We start from the raw sequence: 20,595 nt of genomic DNA, 5'->3' as shown, positions 1-20,595 counted from the left end.
TGAAACAAGTTAGTTTTTTGCCCCCACTAGTCCCTTTGGAAAGCTGTTACAGAACTTCAGTCCTCTGATGGTTAGAAACCTGCATCTAAGGCAGGGGTGGGCAAACTACGGCCCGAGAGTCGCATCCGGCCCTCCAGACATTTTAATCTGGTCCTTGAGCTCCTGCCAGGGAGCAGGGTCTGGGGCTTGCCCCACTCCGCACGGTTCCCAGAAACAGCGGTATGTTCCCCCACATAGGGACAGCTAGGGGGCTCCACACGCTGCCCCCACCCCAAGCGCCATCCCTGTGTTTCCCATTGGCCGTGGTTCCCGGCCAATGGGAGCTGAAGGGGCAGCGCCTGCGAACAGGGCAGCGTGCAGAGCCGTCTGTCCGTGTCTCCACGTAGGAACTTCTGGGAGCTGCTTGAGGTAAGCGCTGCCTACAGCCAGCACCCGTGATCCTTGCCCATGCCCCAACCCCTTGCTCACGCCCTGATCCCTCTCCTGCCCTCCAAACCCCTCGGTCCCAGCCCGGCGCACCCTCCTGCACCCCCCAACACCTCATCCCCAGCCCCACCCCAAAGACTGCATCTCCAGCCGGAGCCCTCAGCACCCCTCCCGGCACCCCAACCCTCAGCCCAGAGCCCACTCCCGCACCCTGAACTCCTCATTTGTGGCCCCACCCCAGAGCCCACACCCCCAGCTGGAGCCCTCACCCCCTCCTGCACCCCAACCCCCAATTTTGTGAGCATTCATGGCCCACCGTACAATTTCCATACCCAGATGTGGCCCTCGGGCCAAAAAGTTTGCCCACCCCGATCTAAGGCTATGTCTACACTTTCGTCAGTAAAACTTTTGTCAATCGGGGTGTGAAAAAAATGCCCCCCCCCCCCCCCCCCCCCCCCGACTGACAAAAGTGATACCAACGAAAAGCGTCAGTGTGGACAGCACTTTGTCGGCAGGAGACGCTCTCCTGCCGCCGAAGTTACTGCCCCTTGTTGGGGGTGTTTTTATTTTGTCAGCAGGAGACCTCTCTCCTGCCGACAAAGCGCGGCTACGCTGTTGCCGCACAGCTATGCCGATGTAAGGTGCTCGGTGTAGACACTGCCTAATTTGAAGCCTAAACTTATTGATGGCCCATGTACATCCATATGTTCTTATGCCCATATTGTCCCTTAACTCAAGTCTGTAATCAGCACCAGTCTAACCCTATGGTCTCCAACCGTCTAAGGCCTGGTCCCCACTAACCCCCCACTTCAGACTAAGGTACGCAAATTCAGCTACGTTAATAACGTAGCTGAATTCGAAGTACCTTAGTCCGAACTTACTGCGGGTCCAGACGCGGCAGGGAGGCTCCCCCGTCGATGCCGCGTACTCCTCTCGCCGAGCTGGAGTACCGGCGTCGATGACGAGCACTTCCGGGATCGATTTATCGCGTCTTAACCAGACGCGATAAATTGATCCCAGAACATTGATTGCCTGCCGCCGGACCCTCCGGTAAGTGAAGACGTACCCCTAGTGTCCTTTAGGTTCTCCTCCTTAAAGTCCAAGGGTGCGCACAAATATTTGTACCCACCCTTATTTGCAAAATCCTTTGTCCTTTTCAGTCAGTGCTGTGGTTTACTTCCACACCCCTCTCATATATGTGTGGATGTTTGTTTTGCTATCCTACTGCTAAGTCTTTCTGTATTTCCAACTGCCCTGCAGTCGTAATAACAATGCACAGTGTTTCTGACAGGTACGTGTGAAGTGTCTGTATAAACAGACCAGATTCTCTTTAATTACTAAGCCTTTAACAGCACAGTTTGTTTCTATTCCCAAATGACTCAAATTCTGTCCAATTTCAGATCCTGCTACGAAGATTTGGAATTTTAGTTTAGAAGACTACAGAAGTCTCAGTAAGTGAGCAGACCTACGGAGTGATATGCAGGATCAAAGTCTCTCTGTCATCTTTGCAAGATTATTGTTGGCTGTGTTATTGCTTGGAGTAACGACGGGGCAGCACTGTTCAAACAGAAAACCCATTCTTCAGGCATGGGGCTTTTGAGGGTCTGCTGTGAATCTCTGAAGTTATTTAGAATTAACTGGGTTTCCAGGTGTAATCTAAATGCTAAGTATATGCTTTCTCCATTCACTAACTGCAAGTTTCAGGGGCGAACAAACCACAGTATATGGTTGAGTTCATGCAAGTAGTTCATATGGGTTCATGCAGAGAAAGTGAAAACATTCCAGAAGTGCAGACTGGCTAATACTTTGATGAATGATGCCATCTTTTTAAACAGCAAACTAAATGTAGGTTTCATGAAGCTGTTTATTGGGAGTGTGGGAAGTGAAATGGCATGATCTTCTTGGCTTTGTGAGGTTGCCATTGTGGTTGCCTCAGAATTTGGAATAATAGGGGATGGTTTTCTTCGTTGTGGACTGAGGAAGGTTTGAGATGGTTGCAGCCGTGCATTTCAGGTGGGCTTTTCAAAAGCACGCAGTCTTGATCCAACTTTGCTTTCCTTGAAGTCGATGGTAAAACTGCTGTTGATTTCAATGGGAGCAGATTTAGGCCAATGCTTTGGAAAAGTCCACCCTTCAGGCCTAATTTTAACCTCCCATGCAGATTGCTGTATATTTAAGCGCTGACCGGTGCCTCTCTGTATCTTATACCGCGTAAGCAGGGTCCTAGCCCTGCCCAGCTTACTGTCTAACTAGACCATTTTAAAATAGCACATCATCTTTTTTTAAAATGTCTTGTCAAATTATCCTGAAGCATGAGCTTATGGTAGAAGGCACCTGGTGAAAAGCAGCTGCTGGTATCCCCATCAGTAGATGGTTACCAAAGACAATCCCGAGTGGTTCATACACTATGGGTAAATGGACTCTTTCGACTTGAAATCTAGGCAGCTTTTTAAAGAATAGTTCAAAAAATAGTGGCAGGTTCTATATCTTCCCCTGCCAGTTTCTGTGGTTTTAAAATTACACTTTCCTGTACTTTAAAAAAAAAAAAAAAATCCGTCTTCAGGACCGGCTCCAGGCACCAGCCCACCAAGCATGTGCTTGGGGCGGCTCCTGGAGGGGGCCGGCGCGGTGCTCCGGCCCGAGAGCGGGGCCGCGACTGGGCTCACTGCCCTCCCCGCGGCGCTCTGGCCGCTGGGATGAGTGGTGCCGCGGTGGACTCACCGCCCTCCCCCCGGCGCTCTGGCCGCCGGGGGAGAGCGGAGCCCCGGCCGGGCTCTCCGCCCTCTTCCCGGCGCTCTGGCCGCCGGGGAGAGCGGAGCCCCGGCTGGCTCTCCACCCTCTTCCCGGCGCTCTAGCTGCCGGGGAGAGCGGAGCCCCGGCCGGGCTCACCGCCCTTCTCCTGGCACTCCGGCCGGTCGGGGAGAGCGGGGCCCCAGCTGGGCTTGGCGCCCTCCACTGCCGTGTTCCTCGCTGGAGGGGCAGCGGGAGGCTTTTTTGCCTGGGGCGGCAAAAAAGCCGGAGCCGGCCCTGTTTGTTGTTTGTGAAAGACCCAATCAAATAGGGGAAACAAAATGTACACAAAATGAACAAATAGAGAGGTTCTCTTCCCCCCCCCCCCCCCAATTTCTTTAAAGCAGGGGCGGGTTGTAGCTATATTAGATATAAAGAATCAGATAAAAATGAAAGTTTCCATACAGGCTTTAATTGTCTGATGCGTCTTCTGAAATTCTCTTTTTGGGATGAAATTTCACATGCTTGGCTTCAGTTTGGAGGTGGCTTTTTTTTTTTTTTTTTTTTTAAAGGTAAATTGGATGAAAATCCATTTTGTCTCTTTGGAATTATGGTGGGGGGAGGGGAGACGGGGGCGAAATCTAGTTTTCCAGCTTAAAAAAGCCCCCAAACCTTAAGGCTTTTGTAGCTCATCAATAGCTCAGAATGTCGGCAAAGGAAGGTTTACTGTTGTCATATTGCTCAGCTCACGAAGGAATGGCCTCTGAGTTTGTAAGATGGGGCTGGGGGGAACCCGCTGTAATGATGTGGCTTCTGAGCATGCTCAGTGATCCTCTATTAAGAATTTAATTTAATGGTACTTAAGGAAATTTTGCCCCTTAAGTCAGGTAGTGACATTACACAGGAGGCAGAGAGATTTCAGATCACACCCCTGGTGGCTAAGAGGGCACCTGGGCAGGGCTGGTGCAGCTTGGCTGTTGGATTCTCTCTCTCTTCATTGCCAGCTCTGCTTCTCTTCTGTTCTCATTGTCTGCTCTGAAGTGGGAGAGTGGGTTCGCCCTGCTGTTGCACCTCACCTCAGCTCCCTGATCCTTGCTCTACAGGAAACAGGGCCAGCTGTCCCCTTTTAGAGGAGCGTGGCCTGCTCTGCTGATCTCCTTTCCCTCCTCGTCCCAAAACATCCTGCACCTTTTGTCTGGGTTCAGTTTGGCTCCTGCTCTTTCTGTCCCTCGGGGAATCGAAGTTTTCATGGTCTGCCCAATTTTTCATTTATTCTTTCCCATAAAGCCATTATTTTTCCCCCTAGTGGAAGCAGTGAAGCCGCTTTCCTCAGTGACTTTGGTACCATTTGAAGAGATGGATGCAACTGGCCCAGCCCTGTGTTCTCAATCTGTCAGCAGCGGGCCCAGCTTGAAATCCTTCTTAAAGACATTCAGCGGCTGGCAGAAACCCTCTGCCACCGTCAGGGGGAAGTGTGTTCTGATCTCGCGCTCCCGGTTTGAGGTTGAGATTGGGTATGCTGCAGAAATTATCGAAGTGTTTAAACAGATGAATTCCAGGAATTACGGTGAGTCTCTGGTTTAATTGCTGCATTAATGTAGTGGTGGTGTTGGTGCTAGCTGTCTTCACTAACGCTTATGAAGTGCTTTTGGATTGAAAGATGAGGGGTGGTATACAAGAGCAACTCTGCTCTGGACAGGCTGAAAGGAGAGGATCTGTGTCAGGGAGGGTTTTGGTATCTTTTGTAATAATGTTGGGATACTTAAACATTGTGCCCATTGCTTTGCTCTGTGGCAGCATGACTGACTCCTCATTTTGTTCAGAGACAAATTCCAGTATCAGAGGGGTAGCCGTGTTAGTCTGAATCTGTAAAAAGCAACAGAGGGTCCTGTGGCACCTTCTGTTAGTCTTAAAGGTGCCACAGGACCCTCTGTTGCTTTAGACAAATTCCAAAGACCATATTTTGATGCTGGATGTGCTGAATTTGACCAATGGTGCCCAACCTTTGCATCTCCCCGCCTAATATGTAGTTTTCGTCATCAAAAATGACAGAACAAGTCAATGTGGAAATGTGCATGTTCTTTCCAGAGAATGAACTAGAATTGGTTGAGTTCACCAGCAGCCATGCTAATGTTTAGGAGGAGTTCTAATAGCACTCTCAGAACTATAAAGGGAGTTAAATATCCCCATCCTCACTTTACAGACAGGCAAACTGAAAGACAAAGAGGTGAAGTGACTTGCCCAGTGTCACGGCAGGCCAGTGCAGGGCCGGCTCCAGGCACCAGCTGAGCAAGCTGGTGCTTGGGGCGGCAGATTGTTGGAGACGGCATTCTGCCCAATCCTAGGGCGGCACGGCCGCTTTTTGTTGTTGTTGTTCCGCTCTGGCCGCCCTGTAGGGGGCGGCGGCGCAGAGGACCGGAGCGCCCTCCAGGGCAGTCCTCTTCCTTCCCTCCCCGCCGACCGGAGCGGAGCCCTGGCGGCAGGAGGCGGCGCAGCGGGAGGGGCCGCGTGGCAGCACCCCTGCTGTAGCCCTGGCCGCCCCCTTCTCTCTCTCTCTCTCTCTCTCCCGCCCTCTTCCCCCAGCCGGTCCCCCTGCACCCGCGCTCCGTCCGCGCCGCAGGTTTTTTGTTTTTTTTGTTGCTTGGGGTGGCCAAAAAGCCAGAGCGGGGAAGCGAACCCAGGCCTCTTGACCCACCAGCCTGTGCCTAGTCTGCTGCATCATTCTTTTTGCTTGCAGTGGATCAGCTTTTTACTCACCTTTGACTTCCAGGAAGACGCAACTGCTGTCAGAAGAGCCGGCCGAGTTCGGCCCTAGCGCTGCACTTCGGGTATGCATGAATGAGGCAGTCCTGCAACTAGCTATTACTCTCTGAAAGTCAGCTGGGGTCTCATTGCCCGTGTACTCTGCTGAGAACATTCCCTCCCTTCCTCAAAACCATTTGGTTAGCATGGGATAGGAAGGTTTAAAAAAAAAAAAAAAAAAGACTGGCCAAGGTGGAAACAGTTTCAAAGCGGTTGTGAAATGGAGAGAATATTGAATGCTCCTGTCGCTGCTTGTTTATGGAAGAGTCAGGTGGTGGTGGTTTTTTTAAACATCCTTTCTGACAACATTTGATTATTTTATTATTGTGACCCTTACAGACATGAAGACCAGAAAATGGAGTTTCCTACTGGAGGACTATCCAAGGCTAAGTGAGAAGCTGCATTTTCCTAGTGGGCCCTGTTCTCTTGGGACGGTGATCGAATTCTAATTCCATTTCTGGGGATAAGCGGGGATTGAAGTGGTAACGAACTCCCGGGCTGGCTGTCCTATTGCCCTATCAAATAGATTTTTTGTGTGGGTTACACAGACTCGGAAACCTGGTTGTAATGTGTGTATATTAGTAATAATTATGGTAGCCTGCCAGAGGCCCATTCAGGGCCCCATTGTTCGAGGTGCTGCACAAAGGCATATGAAGATGTGATCTCTGCCAGGAGTAGAATTTCTGTTGTTTTTATTTCATATATTTTTTACTGTGTGTGATGATAATTATGAAAGTGAATTAATAATGGGGGGGGGGGGCGGGGGAGTGTCCTACAGTAACTTACTCTCAGTTCTAGAGTGAATTAAACAATGGAGAGAGAATGGCTTTCCTCACTAATTCCCCAAGCTGCAACAGGGGCTGCTGGCCCTTCATGTCCATCTCTGCAGAATTCTGGGTCACTAGATCTGTACAGTTGGACTCCTAGGGTATGTCTCCACAGCAAAGAAAAACCTGCAGCTTGCCCATGCCCGTGTTAGTCTGTGGACTTCTGGGTTCAGGCTGGAGCCCAAGCTCTGGAACCCTCTCACTCCACAGGGTCCTAGAGCTCGGCCACCAGCCCAAGTCCAGAAGTCTACACAGCAAAGAAACAGCCCCATAGCCCAAGTCGACTAGCACAGGCCAGCCATGGGTGTCTAGTTGCTGTGTAGAAATACCCTTAGTGTCTTCTACCCTGGCCTGTCCCTAGTTCCCCACCCTCCTCCCTCGTGCTGGCCTGTTCTGCAGCTGGCACGCAGTCCCCCCCAAACCGTGGTGAACAAGGGATGTGCAGGCATGAGTGCTCTGCCCACACTCCTGCAAGTAGCCCATTGCAGGACTTAAGTACTGTGGAGAATATCGTGCTGGTGATTTTTCACCTTCTGAGTTTGTTCAGTTTATAAGTGAACGGATGATTTTTCTAACTGCCAGTATCAGAACCGTAGTCTGGGTGCTGACTGTCAAGGTGGTTTTGTACATTTTTTGAGTAAAATATATTGAGTGAAAGAGCATCATTCTTCTACTTATAAGTACACTCCAGGCGTAGTCTATAGCCATAACATTCACTTCTGGGCACAATCAGACATGCAGGCTCCTCTCCCTTTGCACCCATGTGTGGTGCTGAAAAAATTCTGACCCACGCAGCAGGGTGTAAAATTGTATTTCTTTTAAAAGATGGATACGCTTTGCAAATAGCTCTCTCACAGCAGCGCGCTCCCAGCATGTCTGCTTCTTAGTTGTGTGTGTTTCGTTAATGTCTGGAAAGTACTTTGAAGATGAAAAGCCGTGCATAAGCACTCAGTGTTGTAATTATTACTTATCATTCCATTCTGCTTGCTGTGGGCCCTCGTACTTCCTGAAATATAAGGCTGCAGTTAGAGCAGGATAAGCTTTAGAAGGAAATGGCAAGGTGCCCTATAATGGTGCTATAACACTGTTGTGGAGATTGTGCAGTCATGGTCCAAAATCCTGCAGTTTAGTGCTACTCCGGTACTGTACACCATTACTATGGGTTAACGGAGCATTTTTAATAATTGAGTGCCTGTGTACTCTAGTGAGGAGTGCGTTAGAAATACTGATAGTAATCAAGGAACTGGAAGCCAGGATGCTGGATGTAGCATTAGAGGAGAGGCTGCTTTATGGTGGTGAAGAGGCAAAAGATTTTTGGGTGAGCAAGCCTTCATTCTGAAACTACAGTGTAAAGACTCTAACAGGACGGGAGAACGGAGTTACGCAATGGAGGCTAGTTCAGGATGCCCGGCATCTTGCAGGATTGGCTTGTGCGAAGGTCCTGATCTTGTCAGGTGACGAGCAGTTCCTGCTCGATGCTGAGTTTGCTCAGTCTTTTCAGTCATCTGGCTTTGTTGAGGGCTGAGGGCTTGCTTGCACCACCTTGGAAGAAGCATTCAGTGTCTTGCAGGGCCAGGTCCAAGGAAAGTATTGGCTGGATAAATGAACTACAAGGTAGATAGAAAGCTGGCTAGATCGTCGGGCTCAACGGGTAGTGATCAATGGCTCCATGTCTACTTGGCAGCCGGTATCAAGCGGAGTGCCCCAAGGGTCGGTCCTGGGGACGGTTTTGTTCAATATCTTCATTAATGATCTGGAGGATGGCGTGGATTACACCCTCAGCAAGTTTGCAGATGACACTAAACTGGGAGGAGTGGTAGATATGCTGGAGGGTAGGGATAGGATACAGAGGGACCTAGACAAATTAGAGGATTGGTCCAAAAGAAACCTGATGAGGTTCAACAAGGACAAGTGCAGAGTCCTGCACTTAGGACAAAAGAATCCCATGCACTGCTACAGACTAGGGACCGAGTGGCTAGGCAGCAGTTCTGCAGAAAAGGACCTAGGGGTTACAGTGGATGAGAAGCTGGATATGAGTCAACAGTGTGCCCTTGTTGCCAAGAAGGCTAATGGCATTTTGGGCTGTATAAGTAGGGGCATTGCCAGCAGATCGAGGGACGTGATCATTCCCCTCTATTCGGCATTGGTGAGGCCTCATCTGGAGTACTGTGTCCAGTTTTGGGCCCCACACTACAAGAAGGATGTGGACAAATTGGAAAGAGTCCAGCAGAGGGCAACAAAAATGATTAGGGGTCTGGAGCACATGACTTATGAGGAGAGGCTGAGGGAACTGGGATTATTTAGTCTGCAGAAGAGAAGAATGAGGGGGGATTTGATAGCTGCTTTCAACTACCTGAAAGGGGGTTCCAAAGAGGATGGATCTAGACTGTTCTCAGTGGAACCAGATGACAGAACAAGGAGTAATGGTTTCAAGTTGCAGTGGGGGAAGTTTAAGTTGGATATTAGGGAAAACTTTTTCACTAGGAGGGTGGTGAAGCACTGGAAGGGGTTATCTATGGAGGTGGTGGAATCTACTTCCTTAGATGTTTTTAAGGTCAGGCTTACAAAGCCCTGGCTGGGATGATTTAGTTGGGGATTGGCCCTGCTTTGAGCAGGGGGTTGAACTAGATGACCCCCTGAGGTCCCTTCCAACCCTGATATTCTATGATAAAGGCCCCTGTGGGTGGTGTCCTAGGAGAACACTTGTGAGGGGTTTGCAGCCCTCTTATATGCTGTCGAGAAGCTCTGTCCCTCTTCACTTACCCAGCAAAAAAATAAAATATGGCTCGGTGCCTGTGCCTTATCTTCTGCAATGATTTCCTTTTGTCAGAAACTGTTCCGAGGGGTTAATATCTATTTGCCCAGTTACTCAGTCATCTTTAGGTAAAAGGTCACTTCAGTAAAAAATGACTCTTGGATGAATCACACTGGCTGCAGACGCATCCTAATGATTTTTCTAGCTTTTCTGCAGAACAATAGCGTCAGAATGATCACGTAGGAAATTGTAGCAATTATAGTAACGCAGTAAGTAAGTTTTGTGAGTATAATAACAGGCTTTTGATATCCTTAGGGGGAGAGATTTCCCGCCATTGAAAGAGTATAGAGTAAACTGGAGAGCTGAGGAAATTCCGACCATCACACAAGCACAAACTGAAATCCTTTCAAATAAGGATTTTTTACTTGTGTAGCAAGAATCCAGTCTGCTGCTCTGCTCTAGAGAGAACTGAAGCTAAAATAAAAATCTGCAGTCTGGAGGCATATTTGGTGCCCACACAGTTGTAATACATAAAATCAGTGAGCACAAATTTAAGTAGCTCTGTATGTTTGTACAGCTGGAAGTGTTCTATAGTCCCCCAATTTCCTATTTTAGTGGTTTAAAAATAAAGAGGTGCTTCCAGCAATAATGGGGGCTTTGTGTGCATTGCACGCATGCTTGGTATAGCGTCGTGTGTGGCTATGCACGCGTGTGTTTAGTATAATGCAGAAATGTGTTTTGATTCCTCTAAGTAGTCAAAAAAGAAAATTGTGAAGAAAAATCAGTTTAAAATGTGTGCTAGAACCAGGAAATTGTGTTAATGTTATTGTGTTAATTAATTGTGTTAATATTATTAATTCTTAATCATTTTCTCGTGGAGTAAAAAGATTTTCACTTGGCTTTTATGAGGGAGAGGGAATGGAGGGGTGTGAAACAAGGGTGTCTGAAAATTGAATGCAATGAAATTTTGACCCCCAACTTGTGGCTTCAAAAGATTAAACCCCAGATTTTTTGCACCAGGGATATGTGGGAGCTTGGTACAGCATTGGATAAAGGGTTGTGTTGCATATCATTGCAAATTGATGTATGGATGAAGGATATAAATGTTCTGATGTTTAGTGATAGTTTCATAGCAGAGAGTAAAATCCGGTACAGCTTCCCTAAAGATATGGTATGTCCATGCATTAAAGAATGATTTTAAAAGCCTTGGGACGTTGCTTGAACTAGGCTTCGAAGCCTGGTCCTAGCCTAATGTAGTTGTAACGTCTTCTGTGAAGTGGTTACAAAACAAAGTCGTGGGCAAGTTCAAAAAGTGTAAAATTGGCAAAATCTCTCTCCCAATCCTGAAACCCGCCTAGAACCACCCTCCTTTATTAAATCAAGCCCTATCTTCTTTGAAACAGGATTACTATTTATTAATTATTATTTAATACATGCAGTGTGGTAGTACCCAGAGGCCCCAGTCAGATAACCATTGTGCTTGGGGCTGTACAAACATATACAGCCTGAAGACAGTTCCTGCCCCAGAGAAGTTCAGATGAGTGACGCACGATGGAGGGCAGACGCAATCCAATTATATGCAGCTTTTATGCCGGGATACATTGACCAGGAGAGATTTTAGGCTGGGGATGTGACCCTGTTCAGATAACAGCAGTTCAAATCCGTTCCGCTCAGATAATTGAGGAGGAACTCTCTGCAGAGGGAGGCCTCGGGGGTCTGCTACTTCAGAGTTCTGAAGCAACACGAGATCAAAACCTCAGTTCTACAGTGCTTAGGGGGACTCTGTTATTCATTAACACAAATAAGGATTTGAACAAGGTGCTGAAGGTTGCCTGTGGGGTAATCTGTGCCCTGGCTGTTAAAATAAATTATTAAAAATTTCCTGTTCACACTGGACGGGGGACCTGTGCTAGCAGCAGTTGTCCTGGGAAAACAGGCCCAAGCAGCGCCGTGCTTGGCAACTATATCTGCATGTGTGAGTAGCTAACAGCCCGGGGTTCAAGAACAGATTTTAGGTAACGTAGTTGGGCCATGCCTGTTGGATCAGGCAAGGCTTTCTTGAGCTGTTTCAGGACAAGCGTAGTATTATAATGCTGGTGGGGCCAAAATGTCCCCCGGCACTAGTGTAGATTCCATATGTGATCCCCATTCAGCTAACCGGCTGCCGTTTGTTCTTTTCAGTGGAAGCTGTACAGCGCCTTCCGTCGGTAGAGGTGGAACCGCTGCCCAAGCCAGTAATACAAGCCTTTGCTCCTCAGTTTGACGAGCCCGCCTGGCGTGTCTCAGACATTCCTGAAGCTGACCTTTCAGCGGTGGATTCCAAAATTGTGATGAGCCTCATGCCCTTTCAGAGAGAAGGCGTGAAGTAGGTCCCATTTTTATGCCGTGAAGAGCCAGGTCTGTGTTTATGGTTTGGCATTTCCCGTCAGCGTGGAGTTTGCATTTTTTTCCGTGACCCATCAGAGATGGGTTTGGATCCAAATTTCACCCAAGGGGTGCTGGGCTTTGGTACAGACTCCATTCGTCTTTAAATAGAAGGGTAACGAAGCCCATTACACATGTCTACCCAATATGTATCCAGAATTTCTCAGGATGACTTGGGAAGGAAATCACATTTACCAGGGCACATGATAGTGTGAAATATTTCCAAGTCCTGTAAATCTGTCCCTTCGGCACATCTTTGATGTGCCTCTCTGGGCTGAGTATGTGCACATGCATCATTTGCTTTTCTCATAAATTCAGCTTATGTATCCAAGTGCATTAGCTGATGTTTTCTTTCTTTCTTTTGTTCTTTCTTACAAGCTGTACACATGTGTAGGGGAGCAAAACTGAATCCAAGGAAGATTTAAAACAACTGATTATATGTGGAGGAAGCAACTTTAAATTTTTTTTTCTCATTTTTGGTCACTATTTATTAGTAGTATCAAGCAGCAAAATGTCACAGCTAAATCCCCAGCCCCGGATATTACTAATAGTCCCATGCTAATGTTTTTCTAGTCTGATCAGGGTAAACTCTGGAAGAGTAGGTGAGTATTTAGTAGTATCCTGGAAAGAGCAGATTCAAACATCTCTAATGGTCTGGTTCAACCCCAGCAAAATCAAAGTAATTCAGAAGCAGGACTGAAATGGTTTCTCTGACTAGTCGGTTTTGTCACAGTACTGCAGCACCCTGGCATCTGTACATCCTAAGATTGCATATTTGTTGCTCAGTCTCATTCATACCAATGGAAGTGACCCATACACACTGAATGGAGAATTTGCAGTTCAGAGCCTTCTATAATACCTAGTGCAATCGAATGGTCTAAGAACAAGGCTTCATCTTAATTTTTGGTTCGAGCAATGGTACAATGGTGGAATAAAATGAACATCTTAATCATTTGGGACCCAATAATTAGGCAGGCAAAAAAAAGAATTTGAAGAACAAATAGCAAAAGACACACAAATTAACATAAAAAAAAAAAGTTTAAGTACATCAGCAGCAGGCAGCTTGCCAAACAATCAGTGGGCCCACTGGATGAGCGAGGTGCTAAAGGCGTACTCAAGGAAGACAAGGCCATTGCAGAGAAGCTAAATGAATTCTTTGGTTGTTAGCCAAGATGGTCAGGGATGCAACCTCATGCTTTGGGTGTTCCTAAGCCTCTGAGAGCCAGAAGCGGGGACTGGATTACAAGGGGTGGATCGCTTGCTAAATTGCCCAGTTCATGGACTGTTGGTCTGACCCACTGTGGCCATTCTCACGTTCAACGTGATCTCAGTGGTTCCATAAAAGTGCAATTCCAAAGTGAAAAGCATTGATGTAAAAAACCTGTCTGTGTGTATTCAGAGCCCTGTCTACTGATTTTAGTGACTAAAATCAGTTTCTTACACCTGCAGACCCAGCACAGCTAGACTGTGTGAGCGGGATTTCATTCCCCTTTCTGCACCCTCAGTTACATTGCTTACTAAGTTCCAGTCAGTTAAACCTGTGGAAATCCACTGGAGACAATGGGACTGCCCGGCTGTAATTGGAGGTAGAATTAGAAGGCAATGTGGCTGCACAGATGTTGCTGGAGGTCTCATTTGGACTGCAGAACCTTTTCTGCTGGTGATGGTGATGCTTAAGAAGAAGAAACCTCAGCGTGACTCAAGCTGAGTTTTTCAGGAGCTGGGTGGAATGAATTGGTTGGTCAGTCCAATTCCCCCTGCACAAATGTTGGGCTCACAAAAGTCACCACAACAGTTGGGACTAACTGCCCCCCTTTGTCATCTCAGGAGAGAGAGACAAAGGGTTGCACAGACTGGGGAGACCTGACTATCTGCTCGTCCTGGAGATGGTCCTTGCCGATCAGGTTGAGGCATCTTGGCAGGACTGCACGGGGAAGCTTGTGCTGCCATTGTCTGCACTGTGCCAGTTGAGGGGCTAAACAGAGGGCTTCTGTCTGCCAGATTGTCAGGTCGCCACTATAAAGTACTTTAAAAATAAAACCAAAGGGGCAGCAAAGGAAGCCGTCTGCTGTTTCCCTTCCCTCTTCTTTGGCAATGAGCTTCTCAGACTGGGGAGGGATGGTGCTAACCTTGGCTGGGAAGATGGGGAAAGGAGTAACCCTTCTGCCTTGTGTTCTTTCAGTTTTGCCATCTCCAGAGAAGGCCGTTTGCTTCTTGCAGATGACATGGGCTTGGGGAAGACTATCCAGGCTATCTGTATTGCTGCATATTACCGAAAGGAGTGGCCGTTGCTGGTGGTAACACCTTCCTCAGTGAGATTTACCTGGGCAGAGGTACTGTATGTTTAAATAGAGCTTTTGGGGGCTCACCTGTGGTTTTTTGTTTTTGTTTGTTTGTTCTTCCTATGGATTCTATGAGGGATGGCAAAACTGCCCTCCAGTTAGAAAAATAAGGGGAAAAATAGGAAGAGATGGGGTTCCCTTATCCCCTGTAATTGCAAGAAGCTGATCATATGACACATGCTTGCCTGAGGCTAATGGATGATCCTCATTCTGTGTTCCAGAGGAAGGTTAGGAAAAAGAACTTTGACAAAATGGCCTTAAGGAAAAATTCCTCTCTGACCCCATATATGGCAGTTGGTTTAACCTTGTGCATGTGAACCAGAATCACTGTCGTTAAGCATCTTAATTTCACTAATGCCCAAGACACCATTGGTATCCAAGCAATTGTCCGCTTCTTTTGAAACCTACCAAGATGGGTTCTATCAGTGTCTCAGCCGCTACAGAATTGCAGATGTGGAAATTCTGCAATTCCCACTGACCCCAGCAAGCCTTTTTCAGGGCAAAATTTGGCCCATAAGCTTTAATCTACAAAACCCTCAAAATGCTTTGATATACTTTCCCTCTAAGCTGCGTGGTCACGTGGCTTCCCAGCAGTGATTCAAGTGCCGCACACATCCGGCAGCGTGTGTTCAGGTGCCCCTGCTGCTTTGCAGCCATGTTGCTCCTGTAGCTGCTTCTGGGACCCTCCTGCTGGCTGCGCAGAGTGGGAGGGAGCGGGGTGCGGATGTCAGGGTGTCATCGTCGTCCCCGTTTTCCCCCCCACCCCACCGCCCTGTACCTCGTCTCCACAGAGCAGGGAAGAGGGGACAAGTCTCAGGACTCGGAGCAGGAGAGAGCTGCTGCAGTCTGAGGTCCAGTGAGTGAGTGCCTTAAAGAGACAGTGCAAGGTCTCTGAGAGTTCCCCAGCAGCCAGCTCACACAATCTCTGTCTCTGTTACTCACATGCACACAAAGTCTCTCTCTCTCTCTCTCACACACACACACACACACACACACACACACACACACACACACACACACATGTTGTTGTTGTTTTTCTTCTTGGTACTTCCTGCAATGCACATATATTCTCTGTAGTTTTATTCTTTCAAAGTGTGCTATTTTCGTTTTTTGTCTGGTCTATGCATTTCCTAATTTTTATTTCTCTTTTACACTTACATTTAATTCTTTGAGTAGTGAGTTCTAAAATGCCTAACCTGTCCTGGCTGGAGTAATTATCCCTATGGTAACTTTTTAAAAATATTTATTGTATCTAGGTTTTTTTGTTTCTACTGGCGGCACACGTCCGCACAAATTACCTCGGTGCACATAACGAAAGTTATTCCACACATGGGTGGAAAAAATTAGAGGGAACATTGGTCAGGACCTGGAGATGGGCGCTCTCAGGGATTGGGAATACACATAATTGAAAGAAAGCAGGGCTGCAGGGTCTGTCCTCGGGGGGCAATTACTGTGCAATTAAACAGCTTGTGCTAGCAAGATGATTTTGAGGCATACTGTCCTTAACTGTGAAATGTTCATTAATGCTGGGAGAAAGTGAAGAGTAGAAGTGCTCAGGCCCTTAGGCTAATAAGGTTTATGCCTGACTTGGTGGGGTTCTTTTTTCAGTAGTTCACTATGCTGTTGCCTGTAGAGTAAATTGGTTGGATTTTGTTGCGTGGTGGGACCTTAGTACCACAACTATTTGTTCTCTTTTTCCCCTGCCAATGGTATAACAAAGCACTGGGCAGTCAGCCGAGCTACAGAAGACGTATCTAGATTTTTACCTGGTGAATGAGGGAGTAAAATTACTTATATTTGGGATACGGAGGAGGCAGCGGCGGTATCCTTCAGAGGCTGGTGGAGATCTGGCCCAACATTTTTAAAAGTGGCTATTGATTTAGGATATCTCAATTTTTGGGTGCCCAGCTTGGAATGTCTTTGGTCCTGATTTTCAGAAGGGCTAAGCATTTGCAACTCTAATCTTGTTCTGGATGGGCTCTTATATCCACACGCGTCACCGTGGTATCTGAGCACCTTCCAGTCATGTATTAACATGTTACGTGGCTTTTGTTCTCTCATCCTTTCCTCAAGGGGAGAAGTGTGTGCAGTGGAGCGTTTTATTAGTGTAGATTTAAAAAAACAAACAAAAAAATCCATGTAACTATGTGTATATGTTAGAGAAGGCTTGGTCAAAAAAATTCATCTTGCACTTTGAGTGGAAGGTGGTGAGTTTTGTGATAGTCCTTATGGAATAAACTCCCCCAGGAACTAGTCTCAGACCAACCCCCGAGAAAGCTTTACCCTTTATTGTAGAGAGTTCCACTGTGCCAGAGAAGTGCAGTGGTTGGCCGTGGTCTTCATTCCGGAGCTTTAGGCTCTTTTAGATGGGATTCAGCCCACTGAGTGCCTTGAAGTAAGGACTGAGACCTTGAACTTGAGTCGATATTCTATGGGGAAACCAGTGTAAGAACGGGGAGCAGGTTTGATATGCGTGCAGAAGCTGGTGTTGCTGTGGAGACAGCTGCAGTGTTCTGTGGTAGTTGCAACTTCCAGAGCGCCGAAAGCTTCGTGCCCGAATCTGTCACATCGCTGTAGTCCAGCTGAGAGGTGCTGAAGGTGTAAATAACTGAGGCCAGGTTGGGACAGAGTCTCCTAGCCAACCAGAGATGGTAAAAAGCATTACTCATGGATGCTGCTATGAGAGTGCTCATTGTCTGCGAGGAATCCAGGAGCCTTCTAAGCCACAGACTGAATTAACCAATTGTGTGTTTGTGAACCGTCAACCAAAGGAGACTGCCCTGTGCCTGCAGACTCTTTAATATGCTTTCCCCTGCCCATCAGCATCACCCCTGTCTTGCTCGGGTTCAGCTTCAGGCAGCTGCTCTTCATCCGTGGGCTGATCTCATCCAAGCACTAGGCTCTCGTGGTGGTGGTGGTGTGGTTGTATGTGGTGAAGATAGGTAGAACTGTGTCCTTCTCTTACTGCTGGCACTAGAATCCGTGTCATCTGCCCAGTTCACACAGTGGTTTTAGGTAGCTGTGTAATAGGACCAGTGATAGAATTGATCCTTGTGGGACTGCACAAGTGAGAGGTCTAGTGGCGGAGATATGATTTTCCCATTGTTACTCTTTGGCTACGTCCCTGCAGGAAGGACTCAAACCATGTTAGCGCATCGCCTGGACCTCTGCCACTTCTTTCAGGAGAGGCAACGGTATCTCATGACCAACAGCACTGAATGCTGCAGGGAGGCTGAAGTAATTAAAATAAATGGGAACTTTCATTGCTCGGCACCTGAAAAAAAAAATCGGTCTCAAATTGGGGATCCAAAATCAGTGGCCCCTTCTTGAATATTTATCTGCTGGTTTTCATAATGAAATGTGAGCACAAGTAATTCAGTTGCCACCATAGAGCAGCAGTCAGTGGCTCTGTTAGACTGGTTCTTAGAAGGGAAAAAAGACCTTTAAAAGACCCGGATAAATTGTTCTTCATCTGTATCATGGTGCAAAGTTTTGTAAACTTTCCTGCCCTGTAAAATATTTGCTGCTTATAAGTGGGTGGCTTTCACAGCTTCATGTTTACTATTGGTGTGGGCGGAATAACAGTGAATCTCTCTGCTAACAGTGGCCATGCCACTCTAGTTGTGCTCTGGCTTTTGGGCACAACTAGCAACATTGGTAGACAATCGCGTTCATTTCTGATCACAGCCAGAGTTCTTGCTGAGTAAGAAGCAAAGAGAAAGTAGGCTTAGATCTTCCTAGTGGAGGGAGTGTGGTGTAGTGCCCGGAGCATGGGATTCCACTGCTGATGCCTGCTCTTCCAGTTACTCACTGCGTGGTTCTGGGCAAGTCACTTAAACATTATTAGACCCATTGTCAAGTTGGGTAAAACTGAAGCACAAACTGGTTATTTCCAAAGATGTGGTTATGAGGCTCCATTATAGCTTGGGAAGGTCTTTGGGATCCTCAGAGGAAAGACACTAGAGAGGTTCACCAGCCTATTAATCACTTCTTCTCCTTTCTCAGGCATTTCATAGGTGGCTTCCCTCCCTGAGCCCAGAGAGCACCAATGTCATACTGACAGGCAAAGACAACCTGTCAGCAAAACTGATAAACATAATCAGTTTCGACCTCCTCAGCAAGATGGATAAGCAACTCAAAGACACTTTCCAAGTTGTCATTATTGTAAGTAGCACCCCTAGTTATTTAAATGGGATTAGGAGGCACATACATGCTGGGTTCTCCTGGGTTGTTAACAGGCGTTTGGAGAGAGTGAAACTTTGTAGTGACTGGATGCTCTACACAGCAAGTTGTCTATCCTTATATATTCAACCATGTATTGGCTCCAGGGCAATCTCCAGCGGTCACTAGTACATGTAGATATATATAGGGGGAGGGTTCCTGAAATCTTTTCAGATAAGGTTTGCTGCTCCCCTGCTCTGTACTCCTTATCCTCCTCTCCAGCTCCTGACACCCTGTTTCTTCCCTGCTGGATGTGAGCAGCTGCCATTGACTGTAAGGGAAGATAGATGTTTCCAGTGGCTGGAGAATAGAGTTCCAGAAGTGCTCTGTTGGCAGATCAATGGGATTGTGTTTTGCCCAAAGAATGCCATAGTCAACGTGTTTTGAGGAAGGGCCATGCCTTTGACTGGTTTTCGTAGAATTTTACCATTGGCTACATTATCCGCATAGCCAGTAAACCAAAAAACCCTCTTGAAATAATGTTCTGAGTGGTCTAAAGCATCAAAATGCAGCGTAGTCAAAATCAAGATTGATCCTACATACTTCAGTCGGACTGTTTCATTACAAGTGTGTGTTTTGCTTTTTGTGTGTGTGTGTGTGTGCAATTTCTATGCCCTCTTTACTTTCATGGATGGCTCTGGTGTCTGAAAAATACAGATTATATAGGGACAACCATTATAGAAAACCCTTAGGTAGACTTCAGCTCTATTCCAGTTAATTAAAATAAATAAATATATGTGTATATGTTTAATGGGACCCTTTTAGAACTCCTATTGTTTCAAATCCAGCTTAGATCAATGGCAACCAAAAAGTCATTACACTTTGATGTCTGTTATCTTACGTGAAATGAGTTTAGTGTTCTCATCTGCTCATTGGAAACCAGGCTGTTTCTGTCACAAAAAGAACCATGACTACTGTTAGTGGCGGTGTCAGCAGAAAGGATGAGAACAGACTGGGTGCTGGAGACTGAACTTTTCTCTCACCTCTGTTGATTTCGCAAGGGTCCAGGCTGAGACACCGTGTCAGGATGGAGGAAGCTCACATTGTTTGAGGGTAGAGCATCTATGACTCTAGAGCAATCAGTCGGTACCTTTAATCTGCACTAAATTTGCAGATCTTTTATTCATGCACGTGTGTGTGCAGATTCAAATCCTGTGTATGTCCTGTAGATCAAAATGGCCCCACTGAGTGTTTAGCCTCCCTGCTTTTTTATTTCCAGTCCTCCTCTGCTTGCCACTGTCATAATAACATTACCTTATTGCTAACCAGGATTGAGAAAGCTGTGCCTTGGAGGCTAAGTGGTGTTTCGTCTTCTCCACGCATGGCTGCTCACTCTCCACACACATCAAGATGAGAACATACCCTTAGAGGGTGCCAATTTCCTCAGCGTCTTTAAGTTCTGCCTAACTACAATGAAGGAAATGTAGCCTATTCTGCGAGTGATGTCTCTCAGCCGGGAGGTTATTATCCACCTGGAGAGCCCTAACAGCAAAACAGTTGGTTCCTAATTAGATTTCTGCACTTCTGATGCTTTTCATTAACCCCTTCATTTTGGGGAGGCGGCACTGCGTGGGGCTCCCCATGAGTTTTGCATTTAAAGAAAGGACACACAGTAGCAAATGAAGATCAGTGGTGGAAATTCTTTGCCTCTTTTCATTTCTTCTCTCCACTTACTTGCTTGGCTATGATCATTCATAAGATTCGTGTCTTAATGTTTGTTTCCCCTTCCTGTTAATGTTCAGACAGTCCCACCCCCTTCATGATGGTTTCACATTCGGAATATGATGTTGGCCAGCCCAGAGATTGAAACCTGCTTAGGGACGATAGGCTTGAAGTATTATGCAGCATAGGATGCTCGGAATTTGTTCTTTATCCCAGAGTCAGGCTATGACTCAGGGCTTAGCTCTATTCATTTTCTTGCCTGTTTTGTTTCAGGATGAATCTCATTTCCTAAAAAACACAAAAACTGCGCGATGCCAAGCTGCAATGCCTCTTCTTAAGGTGTGTATTCCGTATGCCAAGCTCTCGTCAATTTCCTCCTAGAGACTCCTAGCGGTATTGGTTTTGT

At 46.9% G+C, this 20,595-nt stretch overlaps 1 protein-coding gene across 9 annotated transcripts in view; it reads left to right on the top strand.

The window, feature by feature from the left end:
- Positions 1 to 20,595, top strand: part of SMARCAL1 (SWI/SNF related, matrix associated, actin dependent regulator of chromatin, subfamily a like 1) — a 248,766-nt gene that overhangs the window by 189,589 nt on the left and 38,582 nt on the right. For 4 of the 9 annotated variants that reach the window (XR_010591506.1, XM_065561407.1, XM_065561413.1 and 1 more), the window contains exons 3-9: positions 1,827 to 1,877; positions 4,463 to 4,723; positions 6,298 to 6,348; positions 11,722 to 11,905; positions 14,147 to 14,297; positions 18,312 to 18,470; positions 20,463 to 20,528. Coding sequence is in view for 8 of the 9 variants with exons in the window: in XM_065561407.1 (XP_065417479.1) it covers positions 1,827 to 1,877; positions 4,463 to 4,723; positions 6,298 to 6,348; positions 11,722 to 11,905; positions 14,147 to 14,297; positions 18,312 to 18,470; positions 20,463 to 20,528 (923 nt within the window). In the remaining variant the exon portion in view is untranslated. The remainder of the gene's footprint in view (positions 1 to 1,826; positions 1,878 to 4,462; positions 4,724 to 6,297; positions 6,349 to 11,721; positions 11,906 to 14,146; positions 14,298 to 18,311; positions 18,471 to 20,462; positions 20,529 to 20,595) is intronic. The other 5 variants (XM_065561409.1, XM_065561412.1, XM_065561410.1 and 2 more) reach the window with 5 other exon arrangements.

The sequence above is a fragment of the Chrysemys picta genome, chromosome 11 (assembly GCF_011386835.1).
Source record: "Chrysemys picta bellii isolate R12L10 chromosome 11, ASM1138683v2, whole genome shotgun sequence".
Taxonomy (NCBI): Eukaryota; Metazoa; Chordata; order Testudines; family Emydidae; genus Chrysemys; species Chrysemys picta.
This window is presented reverse-complemented; position numbering and strand designations above follow the sequence as displayed.